Source organism: Herpailurus yagouaroundi, unplaced genomic scaffold (genome assembly GCF_014898765.1).
Source record: "Herpailurus yagouaroundi ecotype Mexico unplaced genomic scaffold, PumYag 100, whole genome shotgun sequence".
Taxonomy (NCBI): domain Eukaryota; kingdom Metazoa; phylum Chordata; class Mammalia; order Carnivora; family Felidae; genus Herpailurus; species Herpailurus yagouaroundi.
The window spans coordinates 16,792,183-16,810,157 of record NW_024412391.1 but is presented as its reverse complement, the minus strand read 5'-3'; the positions used below and the strand labels follow the sequence as shown (position 1 = coordinate 16,810,157).

The 17,975-nt window shown below is 40.2% G+C and overlaps 1 protein-coding gene across 5 annotated transcripts in view; it reads left to right on the top strand.

The window, feature by feature from the left end:
- Window positions 1-17,975, top strand: part of NRF1 (nuclear respiratory factor 1) — a 146,506-nt gene that overhangs the window by 86,800 nt on the left and 41,731 nt on the right. For 3 of the 5 annotated variants that reach the window (XM_040471985.1, XM_040471988.1, XM_040471990.1), the window contains exons 6-9: window positions 10,059-10,217; window positions 10,995-11,192; window positions 11,807-11,908; window positions 15,745-15,903. In XM_040471985.1, coding sequence (XP_040327919.1) covers window positions 10,059-10,217; window positions 10,995-11,192; window positions 11,807-11,908; window positions 15,745-15,903 — 618 coding nt within the window. The remainder of the gene's footprint in view (window positions 1-10,058; window positions 10,218-10,994; window positions 11,193-11,806; window positions 11,909-15,744; window positions 15,904-17,975) is intronic. The other 2 variants (XM_040471986.1, XM_040471989.1) reach the window with 2 other exon arrangements.

Genomic DNA, 17,975 nt, shown 5'->3' with positions numbered 1-17,975 from the left:
ATACTATCTATAGAAACCCTAAATACTCCACCAAAAAACTATTAGAACTGATAGATGAATTCAGTAAAGTTGCAGGATACAAAATTAATATACAGAAATTTATTGCATTTCTGTACACTAATAACAAAGCAGAAAGAGAAATTAAGAAAACAGGTCCATTTACAATTGCACCAAAAAGAATAAAATACTTAGGAATAAACTTAACCAAGGAGGTAAAAGACGTGTACTCTGAAAAGTATAAAACACTGATGAAAGAAACTGAAGAGAACACAAACAAATGGAAAGACATTCTATGCTCATGGATTAGAAGAATTAATTAATAATGTTAAAATATCCATACTGCCCAAAGCAATCTACAGATTCACTGTAATCCCTATCAAAATTCCAATAGCATTTTTTCACAAAATTAGAACAAATAATCCTAAAATTTCTGTAGCACCACAAAAGACCCCAGATAGCCAAAGCAGTCTTGAAAAAGAAGAACACAGCTAGAGGTATCACAATCCCGGATTTCAAGATATACTACAAAGCTGTAGTAATCAGAATAGTATGGTACTGGCACAAAAATAGGTACATAGATCAATAGAATAAAGAGCCCAGAGATAAATCCACCTTTATATGGTCAATTAATCTATGACCACAGAGACAAGAATATAAAATGGGGAAAATATAAAATGGGAAAAATGGTGCTGGGAAAATTGGACAGCTACATGCAAAAGAATGAAACTGGACTACTTTCTTTCACCCTTACACAAAAATAAACTCAAAATGGATTAAAGACCTAAATGTGAGACCTGAAACCAGAAAACTCGTAGAAGAGAACATAGGCAGTAATCTCTTGGACATCACCTTAGCAACATATTTATGTATATGTCTTTCTAAGCAAGGAAAACAAAGAAAAAATAAACTACTGGGACTATGCCAGAATAAAAGTACTTTGCCCAGCAAAGGAAATCATCAACAAAACAAAAAGGCAGCCTATTGGATGTGAGAAGATATGTGCAAATGATGTGTGTGTTAAGGGGTTAATATCTAAAATACATAATGAAGTTACACAACTCAATACCAAAAAACCCAAAGAATCCAATTAAAAACAAAAAATGGTCACAGGACCTAAATAGACATTTTTCCAAAGAAGACATAGAAGTGGCCAACAGACACATGAAAAGATGCTCAACATCACTCATCATCAGGGAAATGCAAATCAAAACCACAATGAGATATCCCCTCACACCTCTCAGAATGGCTAGTATCAACAAAAAGACAAGAAATAAGAAGTGTTGGTAGGAATGTGGAGAAAACAGACCACCTTGTGCACTATTGGTGGAAATGTACATTGCAGCCAGTGTGGAAAACAATGGGAATTTCTCAAAAAATTAAAAAGTAGAAATATCATGTGATCCAGTAATTCCACTACTGGGTATTTACCCAAAGAAAACAAAAACATTCATTCAGAGAGATATATGCATCTCTGTGTTAATTGCAGCATTATTTACAATAGCCAGATTTACAATAGCCAGAAGCAGCCCAAGTGTCCATCCATAGATGAATGGATAAGGAAGAGGACGTATATATACAATGGAATATTACTCAGCCATAATAAAGAATGAGATCTTGCCTTTTGCAACAACATGGATGCACCTACAGGGTATTACGCTAAGTGAAATAAGTCAGACTGAGAAAGAAAAATACCCTATGATTTCACTTCTATGTGGAATCTAAAAAAAACAAAACAAACAGACTCTTAAATATGGAGAACAAACTGGTGGTTGACAGAGGGGAGGTGAGTAGGGGGATGGGCAAATAGATACAAGGCATCAGGAGGTACAAACTTCTAACTATAAAATAAGTCATGGAGGTGAAACGGCATAGGGAATGTAGTCAATAATGTTGCAGTAACATCATATGGTAACAGATGGTGACTACAGTAATTTTGGTGAGCATTGCGTAATGTATAGAATTGTCAAACCAATATGTTGTACACTAATATAAATATTGTATAATAATTACGCTTTTAAAAACCCCACTGCTTTTTCTCTTGTCCCTTCCCTTTCCTCACTTGAACTTACTGTCCTCCTCTTACTCTCACTGGGGCAGTCTGTGTTGCTTTAATATTCCCTTGGAGTGATGATGCAATGGGATAGTAATTCTTCACCAGTTTTCAGGAAAAGCCTTCAGAAACATTCAGCCTAGTGACTGCTTCATTAGGAAGAAGTTATTCACAGGGTTTGACATGCTTTACCTAGAAAATATTCATTCGTTTAGGTTTTTTGAGTATTGTTTTGAAAAAGCGTAGGTTTGGTCTCTCTTGCCCAAAGAATGGAAACATTATGCTATGTGAAATAAGCCAGACACAAAAGACAAATACTATGTTGATTCCACTTATATGACTTACCTGGAATGGACAAATTCATAGAGACAGAAAGTAGAATCAAGAGGCTGGGGAGTTAGTGCTTAGTGCATGCAGAGTTTCTGTTTGGGATGATGAATAAGTTCAGCAAATAATACAGCATTCTGAATGTACTTAATGCCCCTGAATTGTACATATTTAAATGACAAATTTTGTTACGTATATTTTATGACAAAAAGGATTATTTTAGTAAAGTGGTCTTTAAACTTGACCACATAGTAGAATCATCCAGAGAACTTATAATCCTACTACCTAGGCCATACTCCAGACCAATTAAATCAGAATCTTTGGGGGTGAGATCCAGGCATGTATAGTGTTTAAAGGCGATTCCACTGTGCAGCCAACGTTGAGAACCACTGTTGTAGATAATTTGCAAACTGCTTCTCCTTCCTGTAATGTCAAAACCTATATGCAGAGTAGGCTTTTCCTACTAAATTATCAAAAAATGTTTATGTATACGATGCCACTACACATTTGGTAAATGTTAGGTAGGCAGGATGAAATTAAGAGAATGACAAAATTATTGGTAACAGAAATATTGAATTCTTGGGGCACCTGGGTAGCTCAGTTGGTTAAGCGTTTGACTTTGGCTCAGGTCATGATCTCATGGTTCATGGGTTTGAGTCCCGTGTTGGGCTCTGTGCTGACAGTTCAGCCTGGAGCCCGCTTCAGATTCTGTGTCTCCCTCTTTCTCTGTTCCTCCCCTGTTCTCACTCTGACTCTATCTCAAAAGATAAATAAACATTACCAAAAAAATACATATCTATCTATCTATATCTATCTATCTATAGATAGATATATCGAATTCTTAAGTAGAACATAGCATATTTTGAGTAGAGTAAAAGAATAGTGGTATAATTAGGAATACTAATAAAAGGGAGTAGGCATATAAATTCCATGTGCAGGATACAACTAGACTAGCGAAAAATATTTGCAAATTATATGGCAAAGTATTAATATCCAGAACAGATTAATATATCCTTCAGATTAATAAGAAAGAGATGATTTGAAAAATAAGCAAAGCATCCTAAACAGTTCACAAAAGAGAGGATAATCAGTGAACGTATGAAAAGATTCTCAACCTCACTAGTAATAAAAATTAAAATGATTACCATTTCCCCCACATTCGATGAGTCAAAATAAGAAAGCTCGGTAATAAATGTGAAGGATGGTGTGAAAAAATGGGTATTGTTGTGTACTGTTGATCAGAGCGGGATTGGCCAACTTTTTGGAGGACGGTTTGGCAGTGTCTGTTAAAATGTTAAATGCATGTACCTTCTAAGCAGCAATTTCACTTTGCTACTAGAGAAATACACATGTGCACAAAGAAACATTTTACGAGGCCCGTAAATAACCTAAATGTTCATCAGCAGGAGAATGGTTAAATAAAAGGGCAAAGTCTGTATCGTGGACGCTAGGCAGCTACTTTTTAAAAGTGGGGTTATTCTAGTTGCACTGCCATGAGAGGATCTCTGTGACAGCACGTTGAGGGGGAAAAGTGAGTTGTAGTAAACCATGTACAATATGGTACTGTTTGTGTTTCATTTCATCACATAAAACTGTGCTCTCCCATCATATGTTCATGTAAATGTATAGATTGGCCTGTAAGGAAGGATGTTCTGCTTCTGACAGGTGACTGGATTGGGGAAGGTGGATGGAAAAAAGGACTGTGTTATTTCAGTTTTTTTGTACAAAAGAGTACAGCTGGGATGAGGTAGCAGAAACGGACCAATCTGAGACTCCTTCAAAGAGAAGGTAGAATTTTAAGAGCATTTTGATGAATGTGAGGGAGACAATTTGGTAGGTTGATGGGATGTGGAGACAGAGCAGAAGGGTTGGGCTGAGAGAAGAGTCTTGAAATGAGTGTGTTCATTGACTTGTGTTCTCTGAACTTCTTCTTCCTTCCAGCTTGTTCTTCCCCTGTTTCTATGGGACTGTGTTTTATGGAGAAATGAGGTTAAAAGAAGCTGCTGTTTCTGCTGGTGCTACTAGGGAACAGGGATATAGGACTGGCGTTTCTAACAAGGAAAGCCACTTCCACTGTCTCTGTGAACAGAGGTCAGTGGTACAAATAATTCCAGATAGTGAGCAAAAAAATCTTTGCTTTTGCTTTCTAATGCCCTTTATTTTTTACTTATTTTTTTTTTTTTTAAGGAAAGATGTTTTCTTTTTTTTTCAAATTTTTTTTTTTAACGTTTATTTACTTTTGAGACAGAGAGAGACAGAGCATGAATGGGGGAGGTCAGAGAGAGAGGAAGACACAGAATCTGAAACAGGCTCCAGGCTCTGAGCTGTCAGCACAGAGCCCGACGCGGGGCTCGAACTCACGGACCGTGAGATCATGACCTGAGCCGAAGTCGGACGCTTAGCCGACTGAGCCACCCAGGCGCCCCTCTAATGCCCTTTAAATATCCATTTGAATATAATTGAGTCTGTCAACCTGGAGGGTCATGATTTTAAATTAAAATAATGAAGCCGCATTTCTCGAAATTTATTATGTATACTCTTTTGCGAAGAGGGGGAGTTGGCAAACATTTTAATTTGCGAGGTCTTTTCTTGGTAACTGAATCAAAGTAAACACCAGGAGCCTCAAAAATCCTAGACTCGGGTACAAGCTGAGCAAAGAGTAGGCAGGCATTTGGGAATGTGTAAGGGTAATGTGTTGCTGGACGGCAGATTTATAAGGGGAAAATTTCTAACATAGTAAGGATTATTATTTCATTTTGGATAGATTAAACTTTTTAGAATTTTAGAGAATCTTTTTAAAAACCCTCTGTGGTTTCCACATAATCTTTACTTTTGACTGCCACTGGCAGGAATTTGGTATGTTTTTTCTTTGCTGAATGTGCCCTGGAAGGAGTGGTACTCTCCACTCTTTGCTGGTTTGGGGTGAGTTCACTGACCAAGCTAGGCACTTTAAATCCATTTAGAACCCTGAATCAGAATGGGAGGCTGGGAAAGCTTGTCCAATTAAAGGACAGCCTGGGAGGGTAGCCTTTACCTTTGCTGAGCCTATTGATTGTCTCCCCTGGGGATTAAAGACAAACCTTTCTTAACAAGCACATTGAGTAGCTTGGGTTTCCAAAACTCTCCAGGACCAGTAATTAATCCAACTGGTAATGAGAACACAGTGCTGAATTCTGGAAAGAGATCATTTAACTCTTTCTGTACTGAACAGTTCATTTTCTCTTATTGATAGTCCCTTTAGCCTTAGCACTGTTTATTTGGGACATTATAAAAACAGCCTGATGGGGGCGCCTGGGTGTCTCAGTTAGGAGTCAGACTCGGGATTTCATCGCAAGTCATGGTCTCATGGTTCATGAGTTCTAGTCCTGCATTGGGCCCTGTGCTGACAGGGCAGAGCCCGCTAGGCATTCTCTGTCTCCCCCTCCCTCTCTGCCCCTGCCCCAAGTGTGTGTGCTCTCTCTCTGTGAAAATAAATAAATAAACTTTAAAAAAAGTCTGATGGAAAATTGCCTTTTTCAGTGAAGTCACATTATTTCTGTGCATTTAAAAGCAAAGAACAGTCTTCATCCCCCAAATGTACAGACTTGACAAATGAACTTTTATTGTACAAAGTGCTTTTTACCTCTTGTTTTGATATGTGAGCAAATTTATACAGTTGGTAATTAATAAAAATCTAAAATCTGCCTCTGAATCAGAATTTGTACACCAGCAGTTACATTGCACTCTGGTCCCATTTTTTATTTTTTTATTTTTTTCAATATATGAAATTTATTGTCAAATTGGTTTCCATACAACACCCAGTGCTCATCCCAAAAGGTGCCCTCCTCAATACCCATCACCCACCCTCTGGTCCCATTTTTTAACTGTTAATGGAAGTCTTTGCCTGTGGGCATAACTATCCCCCCCTCCCCCCCCCCCCCCCGCACCCGCCCGCTCCACCGTGTTGCTTGTCTCTCCTACTCTCTTCTTCCCAGAGCTTTGAAACATTTCCTGTCCAGGTTTCTGACACATAGAACATCTTTGACAGGCTTCCTAGGTCTCGTTCTCTCTTTCTTCTAATTATGGTTACACTGAGCCCCATTTTCTAATAATTTCCAGTAGTAATCTGCTTGTACACTTTAAAAAAAATGCTCAGGGTCGCCTGGGTGACTCTGTCAGTTAAGCGTCTGACTTCAGCTCAGATCATGATCTCATGGTTTGTGAGTTCGAGCCCCACGTCAGGCTCTGTGCTGACAGCTCAGAGCCTGGAGACTGTTTCAGATTCTGTTTCTCCCTCTCTCTCTGGCCCTCCCTGGCTCGTGCTCTGTCTTTCAAAAATAAATAAATATTAAAAAAGGAAAAAAAATTTTTTAATGCTTGAAGATCCCGCAGAACAAATCACCTGCACTATCTATGTATTGGGGCATGTGAGTAATAGCTCCCTTCCTAAAGGCATGGAATTGGTCTAGATGGTCGCTTTTTTATTCTAGCATTCTTTATTTCTCTTCTTCAACCATATTTACACAGATACTTACAAACTCATTCTTCTGCCTCTTCTGCATTTTTTCACCATACCCACCTTGAAGAACTAAGGATAAATGTCTTTCCGTACATCACTGTGTTTAGTATTAGAAAACCATTTCAGAACATTGGTTTTTTCATTGAATTTGAAGAGGCGGGTGCCTGGGTGGTTCAGTCGGTTGGATGTCTGACTCTTGGTTTTGGCTCAGGTAGTGATCTCACTGTTTGTGGGTTCAACGCCCACATCGTGCTCTGTGCTGACAATGAGCCTGTTGGGATCCTTTCTCTCCCAAGGCACTCTCTCTCTCTCATATTAAATAAATAAACTTAAAAAAAAAAAGAGGGCTGATGACTGAAGTAATAATAGTAAAACTGCTATTCATTCAATGCAGCTATGTATATATACCCACTATGTGATCCTTTGAATTGACCCTATATGCTTGCCATTATCATTACTGCTTTGCAGTTGAGGGAATTAAGATTCAGAGAGCGAGCTAGTGTTCCGAGCCAACTCTCTGAGTCTAGAGCTTGTGTTCTTATTGAGTGATTGAGAACAAACTGACTCAAGAAGTAGTCAAGATCTATTTCACAAAGAATGTGGGATTTTCTGGGCAATAGGGAACAAGTGTCGGCTTGAAGCGTGAGCTTGAGAAGGTGCTCCCATGGGGGGAACAAATCCGAAGGCATAGAAGCAGAAATGAGTTCAGTTTATAAGACAGTGCAGAGACTCACCTAATGAGGACCAAGGCTACTTGTTGGCAATTAGCAGAAACTGAGTGTGGTGGGAGGCCAGGCTGTGGCAGGTGGCAAAGCTGGACAGAGGAGTCCAGTTGAGTTGCTAGTAGTGAGAAGCCATTTGAAAGTTTTTGAGCCTTGGAGCTGCACAGCATTTAGGGAAACCTGTCTGTTAAGGATACATGGGATGGGAAGAGAGGGGAGAATGTGGAATTACACAAGAAGGTCATCTGGAAGGATGCACTAGCCTTGGGCTGGGAAGTGGGGACAAAGGTGGGACTAGAGAAGAAGTGATGGAGAGCCCAGGCACTTCAAAGAAGAAAGAGCTGAACCTGCGTGGAGTAGCTAGATGGGTTTGAAGGAAAGAGGTAAAGCTGACCGAGATTTTGAGCTTGGCTGTCTAGGGAAAGAAGGTGGGGTTCTCCTGGCCAAGAGTAAGACTTCAAGAAGATAGGTGGTTGGAGAGAGGGCAGAGGAGGCTTTGAAGCGAGTAGGCTGGTGCTCTGCCCACACTTCCCATAACCTATGAGTCCTTGAAACCCAGGGGAAAGCCTGATATGAGAGAGCCAAAATGCAAGACAGCCATGTGCCAGGGTGACCCAGGACTGGGGAGTGTGGGAGACTGTGGTGCGAACGGGTGGGGCATCAGAAGCTGGAAGTCAGAATTAGAGAATGCGTGAGGTTCCAGGCGGGATTTGAGCAGACTCTGACAGCGAGTTCTTTCTGAACACTGGCGTCCTTTGTTAATTTAAAGGTATTTAGCCTTCTTATTTCATTATCTCCAGCCTCTGCTAGGTACACATATAAAGAACTCTCCTTTTGGAGAATGTTCGTTCATGGGGTTAGAAGAAAAGAGACGGACGAAAGCCATTTTTTTTTATATGAGGAAACGCAAATATTGTGTGTGAGGATTAAGCCTTTTCCTTCTCTCTGTGTCTGAGGCTAGAAAAAGACACACTCCCAGGAAACTAAGATAAAGGGAAAAATGACTTTGAGATGCACTTTCTTAAAATAACTGAAGAGATGACCTCATGAGCCAGCTGATAGCCTGGGTTTGCAAACGGATACATTTCTATTAGCCTGCTGCTTGATGTCGCAGAGCCAAATATATATGGAGTGTATTATATCATATCCTGTAGGCAGGAGACTGTCTGGGAGAGGCGGACTCGGGGAGGTGAAGTGGCAGGCTGGGCGCAAGGGTTGACGGTGTAAATATTGTCAACCAGAGCTCTGTTTATTAGGGAAGCATGATTCCCTATTATTATATGATATGATAATTATATAAGAATTGGTATCATCTTCTGGTAAAATATTATTCAAATAAGAACACCTGATATTTAAATAGGCTCTTCAGTATAAAAGTGGTGTTGCACTCATTCTCTCATTAATACTTAAGCATTTCCATTTCTGTTGCCCCCCCCCCCCCCAGCTTCTCTCTCTTTTACACCTGCAAGCCCATGTCCTTGGGTCTGACTCATTGCCGAAATTGTCTTATCCTTTTGGTCTTTAGGTATAGAGGCAGTGTGAGTGTGTCCTTAGTTGAAGGATGCTGCTGATCTCTGAAGTGTTGCAGGGGTTAAAAGGAAAGCAGTAGGTCTGGGGAGGGATGGCTCCCCTTCTCCTCCAACATATACGCTCAATATGGTTACTGTGCCAGGAGATAAAGAATGGCCGTTGTCTCTGGTTTAACACCTGCTTGGTCTGGATTCAGTTTGTAAAATAAATCTGCATGAAGTCCATAATGTGTTTAAGGTGACATATGCTTGACTCCATTTGTATGTCAGACTCACAGACATTGGCCTAGCATACTAGAAATTTTCAGGAAAAGCTTTAGGGTCATTTTCCCTTTTTAAGTAGAGCCTGTTTATTCTCCTGTTTGTAAACAACCAGCTTCCTGAATTCTCTTGCTGTTTATAGTAGTTTTTCATTTGATTCTCTGGGGTTTTCCAGACGCACAGTCATATCACCTACAAATAATGATGATCCTGCCTGCTCCTCACCTCTTATTTCCCCTATCTAATTGCCAGCTTCCTAACTCCAGCACAATACTGAAAACATGTTGACTTTGTTAGACACCTTGAATGCATGGAAAACTGTGGAAGGGAAATGAGGGAAATATCATCAGTAGTATCTTAGGGAGAAATCAAACTTGAGGGCAGGTATTCATCTTCTAAGGACAAGTAGGGGCTGTGAAATACAGCTTAATGTATACGTTACCAACACACACACACACACACACACACACACACACACACGTATAATTCTCAGTCACCCATGGAGCTGTGGTAACCTGTGGAAAACAATGGGTTCTCATCATTCACATCTTGGAATTCTCTGGGACCCTCCAGGAAAGCTCTCTGTTTTATTATCTTAGAATTCGGTGGAAGATACAAAGGCATCCCAGATGTCTTTCATGACTGCTGATGACCACACTCTTGTCTTCTAGGCCCAGCTTCGGGCATTTATTCCAGAGATGCTCAAGTACTCCACGGGTCGGGGAAAACCAGGCTGGGGCAAAGAAAGCTGCAAGCCCATCTGGTGGCCTGAAGATATCCCGTGGGCAAACGTCCGGAGCGACGTCCGCACAGAAGAGCAAAAGCAGAGGGTGAGGGTTTCTCAGACCTGAGTAGCCTGTTGTTTTTCCGTTCTGAACCAACTATGCTAAAAAGCCTAAAAACATGTGTGTGATAGTTGAACCTATCTCCCAAAAGAAGTTTGACATTCTCTGATTTGCAGCCTTTCCCGTTCATCACATCATCACTGTAGACGTGGGCTGGGTCCCTGAATTTACACTTCCTTCTGCCTAGTTGCCTTTTGGAGCAGTTTTTATATTATGAGATGATTGGAAAAAACGGAAGAAACTTCACAAAAAAGTATTAATTACTTCAAAGACTTAGAAATGTCTTTATTCCTGGTTAGCAAGAACCACCGTTGAAAAATATAAATAATAGAATTAGACATGAAGTTGGCGGAGGCGGCTGATAACGACACTTTTTAAAAAGGTGAACTCAACTAATTGTTATCCCTTGCCTTTTCTGCATATTTGTTTCTTAGTTAGCTTGGAAGTTTATTGGGAATCAACATAAAATTCTTGGCAAAAGAGTAAGCGTCTTTTGTGAGAAGTTTAAGAGTCGGCCTCAGGTTAGGATGGGGTATAAAACCCAAAACCTAAACCAGACTTTGCTCAGGAAGGAAACCGGTGGGAGATCTTTGGCGTTCAGTGCCGAGTTTCTTTGTGCCACAATCGGCCTAAGGGAGCTCACTCTGTGTAGGTTGGATTTGGTTTGTTAAATAAGCAGCTGCTTATTCCGTAGTGGGACTGAATGACCAACATTCTTTGTGACTTTTTAAATGTGCTTTTCTTTTGGTCTTTTGGTGACAGGTTTCATGGACCCAGGCACTACGGACCATAGTTAAAAACTGTTATAAACAGCATGGGCGGGAGGACCTTTTGTATGCTTTTGAAGATCAGCAAACACAAACACAGGCCACAACCACACACAGTATAGCCCATCTTGTACCATCACAGACCGTAGTCCAGACCTTTAGTAACCCTGACGGCACTGTCTCACTTATCCAGGTGAGTAAAACTATGGTTACGAAACTGTGGTTTCTGAGGTGGACCGGTGGGCACCTCACCTCAGACTGGAGAAAGTTTGCTTCATGTAAACCCTTATGTAACTTTTTAAAGCTCCTCAAGATCTTTCTATCTGAAATTTATTTTTAAAAAATATTTTAAATTGTTCCCAGTTTGTTAGCTACAGAGCTATAAGATAGCTTTTCTGGACATTTCCCGAATAAAGCACTATAAAAATAGCATCTTTTTTATGCTTTCATTCTGTCAGGGGCTAGGAGCTATTCCTTCTAAATTACCTCTTCTGAGGTAAAACGCAATTTGTTAGTAGATAGGGAACGTCTAAAATTCAGATTGGGATAAGAGTAGAAAGTTGGTTGACTGATACTGGGCACCGATGGTGAAACATGATAGCTTCTAATATTGATTTATTTGGTTGAAATAAAATTCTGGAACTCCTGTAAGTGTCTGAGACGACTTTAGAAACTCATTTCACATTACGAAGCATATTAACCAGTACCTATGCTAAATTGTGGATTAAATGAATCTTGACTCTTGAGTAAAGGAAAGGTAGAAGAATCCATCCACTGACACATCTCACTTTCCATATTTTTCTTTAGGTTGGTACAGGGGCAACAGTAGCCACATTGGCTGATGCTTCAGAATTGCCAACCACAGTCACTGTTGCCCAAGTGAATTATTCTGCTGTGGCTGATGGAGAGGTAAGAAAGAGGATTTGTTCTGCAGCTGCTTAAATACTTAAATGTGTAGGTGAGGGAGTAGTTAGGGTCCAGAAGATAACGACACCAGGCAGCTTACACATCTGTAGCATAAACCTTTTGAAACATCAGACCATGACAGTTTTGCAGAGTATCTCATGCTGTGTATATGAATTATAATAATTGAAAGTCCTAGATCTTTATGATTTAGAGCAGTCAGAAACTTACAACTTTACGTTTGCAATATAGCATTTTTGTATAATACATAGCAAAAAGAGATTATCTGTGTCATACTTCTATGCTGTGAATCCCAAAGAATTTAATCGTTGGGCTTAATTTTTTAACAATTAGATCGTTAAAACTAGAGCTGACCAAAGAGTTCTTTGAAGGGATAAATATGTTTGTAAATCAGTAGTCATCAGTTATTACAGTTTAAATATGCCTTTGAAAAGACTTTATGAGAAAATACTCCTCTACCAAAATCAAGGTAACCATGGGATGTTAACCTAAAGGTAGCTACCTTTAACTGAGCACCTGATAAACTAAGTGCTCAACCCTCTATTAAGAATAGGTTCTGTTATCATCTTCACTTTATAGATGAGAAAACGGAAACATGTAGAGGTTAGGTGACTTGCCCAAAGTCACAGAATAAGTGTCGGAGCTGTGTAACACGTTTAGAAACTGCTGTCTAGGCTCTGAGCTCTGAGCCATCAGTGAAGGTCAGGAAAGGGTTCGTTAAGGCACTGCAGGCTTTTCCCCTAAAGGTACCAGGGTGGTATACCCGTGAAGTGGGAAAAACAGCGAACAAATGTCAAAGAGCAGTGTTAGAAATAAAGCTAAAGGTACCCTTGTTCAAAACCATGGTGCATTTCCACTCAGAACACCACAAAGTCATTTTCACTTGTGCAACTCAGGAAAGGGAGAGAACTGATAAAAGTCTCATGGCTAGGGGGATGAAGAGAAACAACCGGGCTACCCGGTCAGCCAGCATGAAGTGAGCCCCTGCCATAACGCAATGATGTGTTAGATGCGTGGAGTTGATTTACACAGGAACCCTGCTCCTCAAGAAGCTCCTGTCTGGAGGGGGAGAGAAATGTCTGCAGAAATGAACCATGGTCCATGCTGTAGGACATGCTGCACAGTGGTCCATGCCTTCAGGAGAGATTGTTTCCAGCTAGGGAGTCTGAGGTTTGGGGGCAGGAGCCAGCGTTTGGTTTTGCAGTATAGAAAGGTAACAGTCAACAGGATATTTACCTTTAGAAGTATATAAACATCATGTAAGAGTATGGAATAGCTGAGGGAAAAACTCGTCAGTCCCCAAACACTAAAACTGGAGGGCTCTCCTTGAAGTGTGAAAGAGAGAGAAAAGACAGTGGTGGGTGTGTTTACTGAATTTGTTCACTCTTTGACTTACTCAAAGTTATCAACCATATCTCCTCCCTACTGGATGTTTCGTGATACTATTTAAAGAAAGTGACTTTGTGTTTCTTAAACACTTCTCTAGGGACTAATTCTTTGGAGCCCATTTTACTAAATAACTTCACATATATGGTGGTAATTAACACATTCAGAAGTTCACGGAAAAATATGAAGAATAAAGAAAAAAAAATCTCAGTTACTTACGTAGGGCTTTTTCAGCACACTAACATTATTTATAAGTCATCTGTTGTAGAAGTGGGTGGATGACAGAAATAGCCTGCTGGTACACACCCAAATTCAGTCAGATTAAAAAAAAAAAAAAAAAAAAAAAAAAAAAGGAACTCCTCCCACACTTCCAATGAAACAAAACAAAGAGAAGAAGCACAGGTTATCTCAGAAAGTGACAAAATGTTTTCCATTTTATAGTGTGATTTATTTGGCTTCTCATTTGTCCTAGATGTTGACATGGTTGTTAGCCTCTCAGTTGTGAGCCGTAAGAACTGAAATTACTCAAAATACCTCACTACTTAACGGCAGATAAGACCACATCAAGTTAATGAAACATTACATCAGATGACTCAGTAAAAACATCCTACTGCCTTTTATTTAGCATCTTTTCTCCCAAGGAATAGAAAGTACTCTACAAAAATAAACGATACCTACACATTTAGAAGTTGTGAGGTCATTTTGTTATCCTAACCTTGCCTGTGAGAGGGAGCTCTTACCATTAGACCACACTGCCTTCGAAATCCAGTTAGTTACCTTTAGTTACATTTATTAGAAGGACCACTGGGGGTCTGTCTCTTGTGGTAATATATGGTCTCCCAAATCCTTTTGAGTACTCTTTTTGAGTACTCTGTGTGCTCAGAATACCCAGTAATTCTAAGTACAGTTGACCCTTGAGCAGCATGAGAGATAAGGGCGCTGATCCCCCTGTGCAGTCAAATTCACGTACAACTTTGACTCCTTCAAAATTTAATAGCCTACGATCAAGCAGAAGCCTTACTGATAACATAAACAATCGATTAGCACGTATTTTATATGTTATATGTGTTGTATCTTGTATTCTTACAATAAAACAAGCCAAAGAAAATATTAAGAAAATTATAAGGAAAACACGCTTACAGTACTGTACTACTGTGTTTATTGAAAAACAAATCCACTTATAAGCACACCCAGAGAGTTCAAACCTGTGTTGTTCCAGGGTTGACTGTAGTTTCAAAGAAATAAAAAAATCTCTCACCTTAGGCAGCTTTAAACTAATTAAGGACACAGAACAAGTTGCATAGACATTTAGAAATGAACAAGGAAAGAATTTCAAAATATTGTGAAATAAACTATGTTGATTTCAAAGTATTTATACAATTTCAGTTTTGATGGCATATTTGCAAATGCACATGAGTTTGAGAATTTACTCTGTTGTGTGATAAGACCACCAGTTGGTAGTGGTGATGTTAATTGCATTTAAGTGGCAGGAAAGTCAAATTTTGAAATAGAATGGTATCTGATTATCATGGTATATGTGGTTCTGTTAGAAGAAGAAGAAACCAAAGCACAAAGACATTGGAGACCTGAATTTTAAAGTTGTGTTTTTTTGTTTTTTTGTGTTTTTTTGAAGTTTATTTATTTTGAGAGAGAGAGTGCAAAGTGCAGTAGGGGCAGAGAGAGATGAGAGAGAGAGAATAATGCCAGACAGCCCCGATGTGGGGCTCCAACTCACGAACCATGAGATCATGACCTGAGCTGAAATCAAGAGTCGGACGATTAACCGACTGAGCCACCCAGACACCCCGGAGACATGAATTTAAAACTGAACCATCAACACGTAACAATAACAGTAGCACGACTTACTTTAGATGGTTTTTTTTTAAACAAATGTCAGTTTAACTGAGATCCAGGTAGGCTAAAGAACAAGTAGGAAAACATGAATAAAGGAATACGTTCTCCATCCTGCCATTCAGTATACTTTCTGAGCCCTATGCCAGGTACTGTAGATTCTGTAGATACAGGAAATTAAAGGCTGCTCTTGCTCTTCAGGAGCACACAGGTAGGTGGTAGAGAAAAACATACCAAAGCACAATGGCAATGAGGTAAGAATTTAGTAGAAGCAAGCCTGGGGTGCTGTGGAACACAGAGGAGAGGTCCTGAGCCTTGGACCATAGGGGAGTGGAGTTGTCTGGGCTCCTTCGGGCTCACCTGAGTTCAGACTAGAAGGGTGAACGGGAAGCACAGCTAGGAGTTGTGTTCCTATGAAAAGGAGTGCATGCAGCGCACTGCGCTGGGAAAGCGTGGAAGGGCCTCGGGGTTCACTGTAGCTAGAGGGATAAGAGTAACCACAGTTTGGAGGGCCTCGTTGGAGTGGGTCTCTCAGAAAAGCATTGATGCTAACTGTACATCCTCTGAATATCTTTCCCTCCTAGGGCTTGGGGCCCTTTCTCTGGGACATGGTGACATCCGGCATAGATAACCACACAGTGGCTCCCAACAGATGGAAAGGGAGAGCAACAAGAGCTCAAGCAAATACAACTAAAGCACTGAGGCTGAAGAATAGGAAATTCCAAAGAAATGTTAACACCCAAGTGATTTATTTATCACCTGCCATTATTCTGAATAGAAATCTCTTCGTCTGCTTCTTCTTCCTACTTCCTCTCTACCCTTTGCCACCATCCATTAATCTTTCATGCCATATAATTTAACTTCCTTAAAGTATACTGTATATGGCAACTTTCTAATACCATTTTTACTGCAAATACAGTTGTAACTAAATGTGTATACATTAAATTGCTACCATTGGAGTCTGAGTCTTGGGAGAGCTGCACTAGGCCAAGCTCTGCAGTGGGATGGGCAAAAATCTAGACGGGCAGATCTGGAAAGAGGAAGACTGTTTAATGGCAAAAGGTGACAGGGCTGGCCGGCTTCGGCTGATGTTTTGAGCGCAATCATAGACCATCTGCGGATTCGCGGTGTAGCTTGCCGTTGAAAGTGGCATTATTTACACTGACACTCACTGGAGTAATGAAATCAAAGAGATACTAACTCCCGGGAAGCAAGAGTTTTGTGAGTTCCCAAGTGGGCAAATTTGCAGCTCTAAGGGAAGGAAGTGGGATGTCTCTGCCTCTTAGTGACGGGCCCTGAAGTTTTGCTGGCACAAGCCACTGCCTGTGCGAACTCAGGGCGAAAACTAGGGTAGTTCAAAGGAGTGTCCCATTTTCTGGGAGGCTTTTGACAGGCATTCTGAGAAGCACCATCATAATCTAAGTGTGGTCATAGAACCAAAGCAGGAGGCATTTTAAATCTCTACCTCTCCTAAGCTTGGGACGCAGTAAACATGCAGGAGGCACGGGTTCTCCACTCACCGGGCCCAAGCAGTACGAATCAGGAACAGTAAGAGTTCCAGTAAGCAGAGCTAATGTCCTGAGACCCGAGTCCATAGAAACATTGTACCTGAGCTGATTGATTTGCCACCTTCCATATTTTCGAATAGAAATTGCTTTCACGCTGTCCCTGCCGCTTTTTGTTTTTGAGGGGGAATAATTCATCAACTAACACTTACCGAGCAAAACCGACTGAAGTAACTAGACACGGGTATCTAGGACTGAGAAACCTCTAAATGTGGTTCTCAGGGCACCGCCCGCCACACACCCAGGACATTTGATAATATCTGGAGATGTTTTGGATTCTCATGACCGAGGAGGGTGCTGTTAGCATCTGGTAGTAGGTAGAAGCCAGGGATGCTGCTAAACGTCCTGCATGGCACAGGACAGCCCCCCACAGCAAAGACTTGTCTGGCTTCAAATGTTAATCGTGCCGATGCTGAGAACCCCTGTGCTAAATCTTGCACACCTGAAATCTAATCCGTCCTGTCACCAGAGTTTTTTGTTTGTTTCATTTTGTTTCTTCATAATTCTACCCCCCTCCCCGCCGACTAAAAGGCAAGCAGTTTTTGCTACATTAAAAAAAAAATTGTTTCCTGAATTTGGCAGTTTCCATCAAAAATTAAAATACAGCGTAACTGATATACAATCCCACTTCTTAAGAATTCATTCTATAAATAGACTCCCCAAAAATATACAACATAGTATGTAAAGATATCCATCACAGTATTGCTTGTAATAGCAAAAGACTAAAAACTACCTAAATGCCCTTTAAAAGATGGCTGGTTAAATAAATCATGGTGTACCTCTACAATACAATGCTTTGCAGCCATTGTTATGAATCATGAATGAATGAAGCAGTTCTATACATTCCAAAATAGAATCATTTCAGAGATGTATTGTTGGCGAAACAAGCAAGGTACAAAAAGATAACAAAGAATATGCTGCCATTTATATTTTTTAGGAAGGAGTAGAAAGGGGGAAATAGTGAGTGTGTGTGTGTAAATAAGCTTGCATATAAAGAGACTATCCCTGCAAAGCTACACAAGAAATAGGGAACAGTAATCACCTCTGTACTCCAGGTCTGGAGTACTGGCATTATGTGCCCTTTGGTACCATTTGAATGTTTTCAAAATTATATTTACTGTCTATTCAAAAGTGCTGATTTTTAAATTTTTTGGTTTAGTCAAAATTTTCAATCTGAGCCGTATCAATATATTACCTATTCAAAAGAACTCAAAAGAATAGGTAATACATTGATATGTCTCAGATATTTT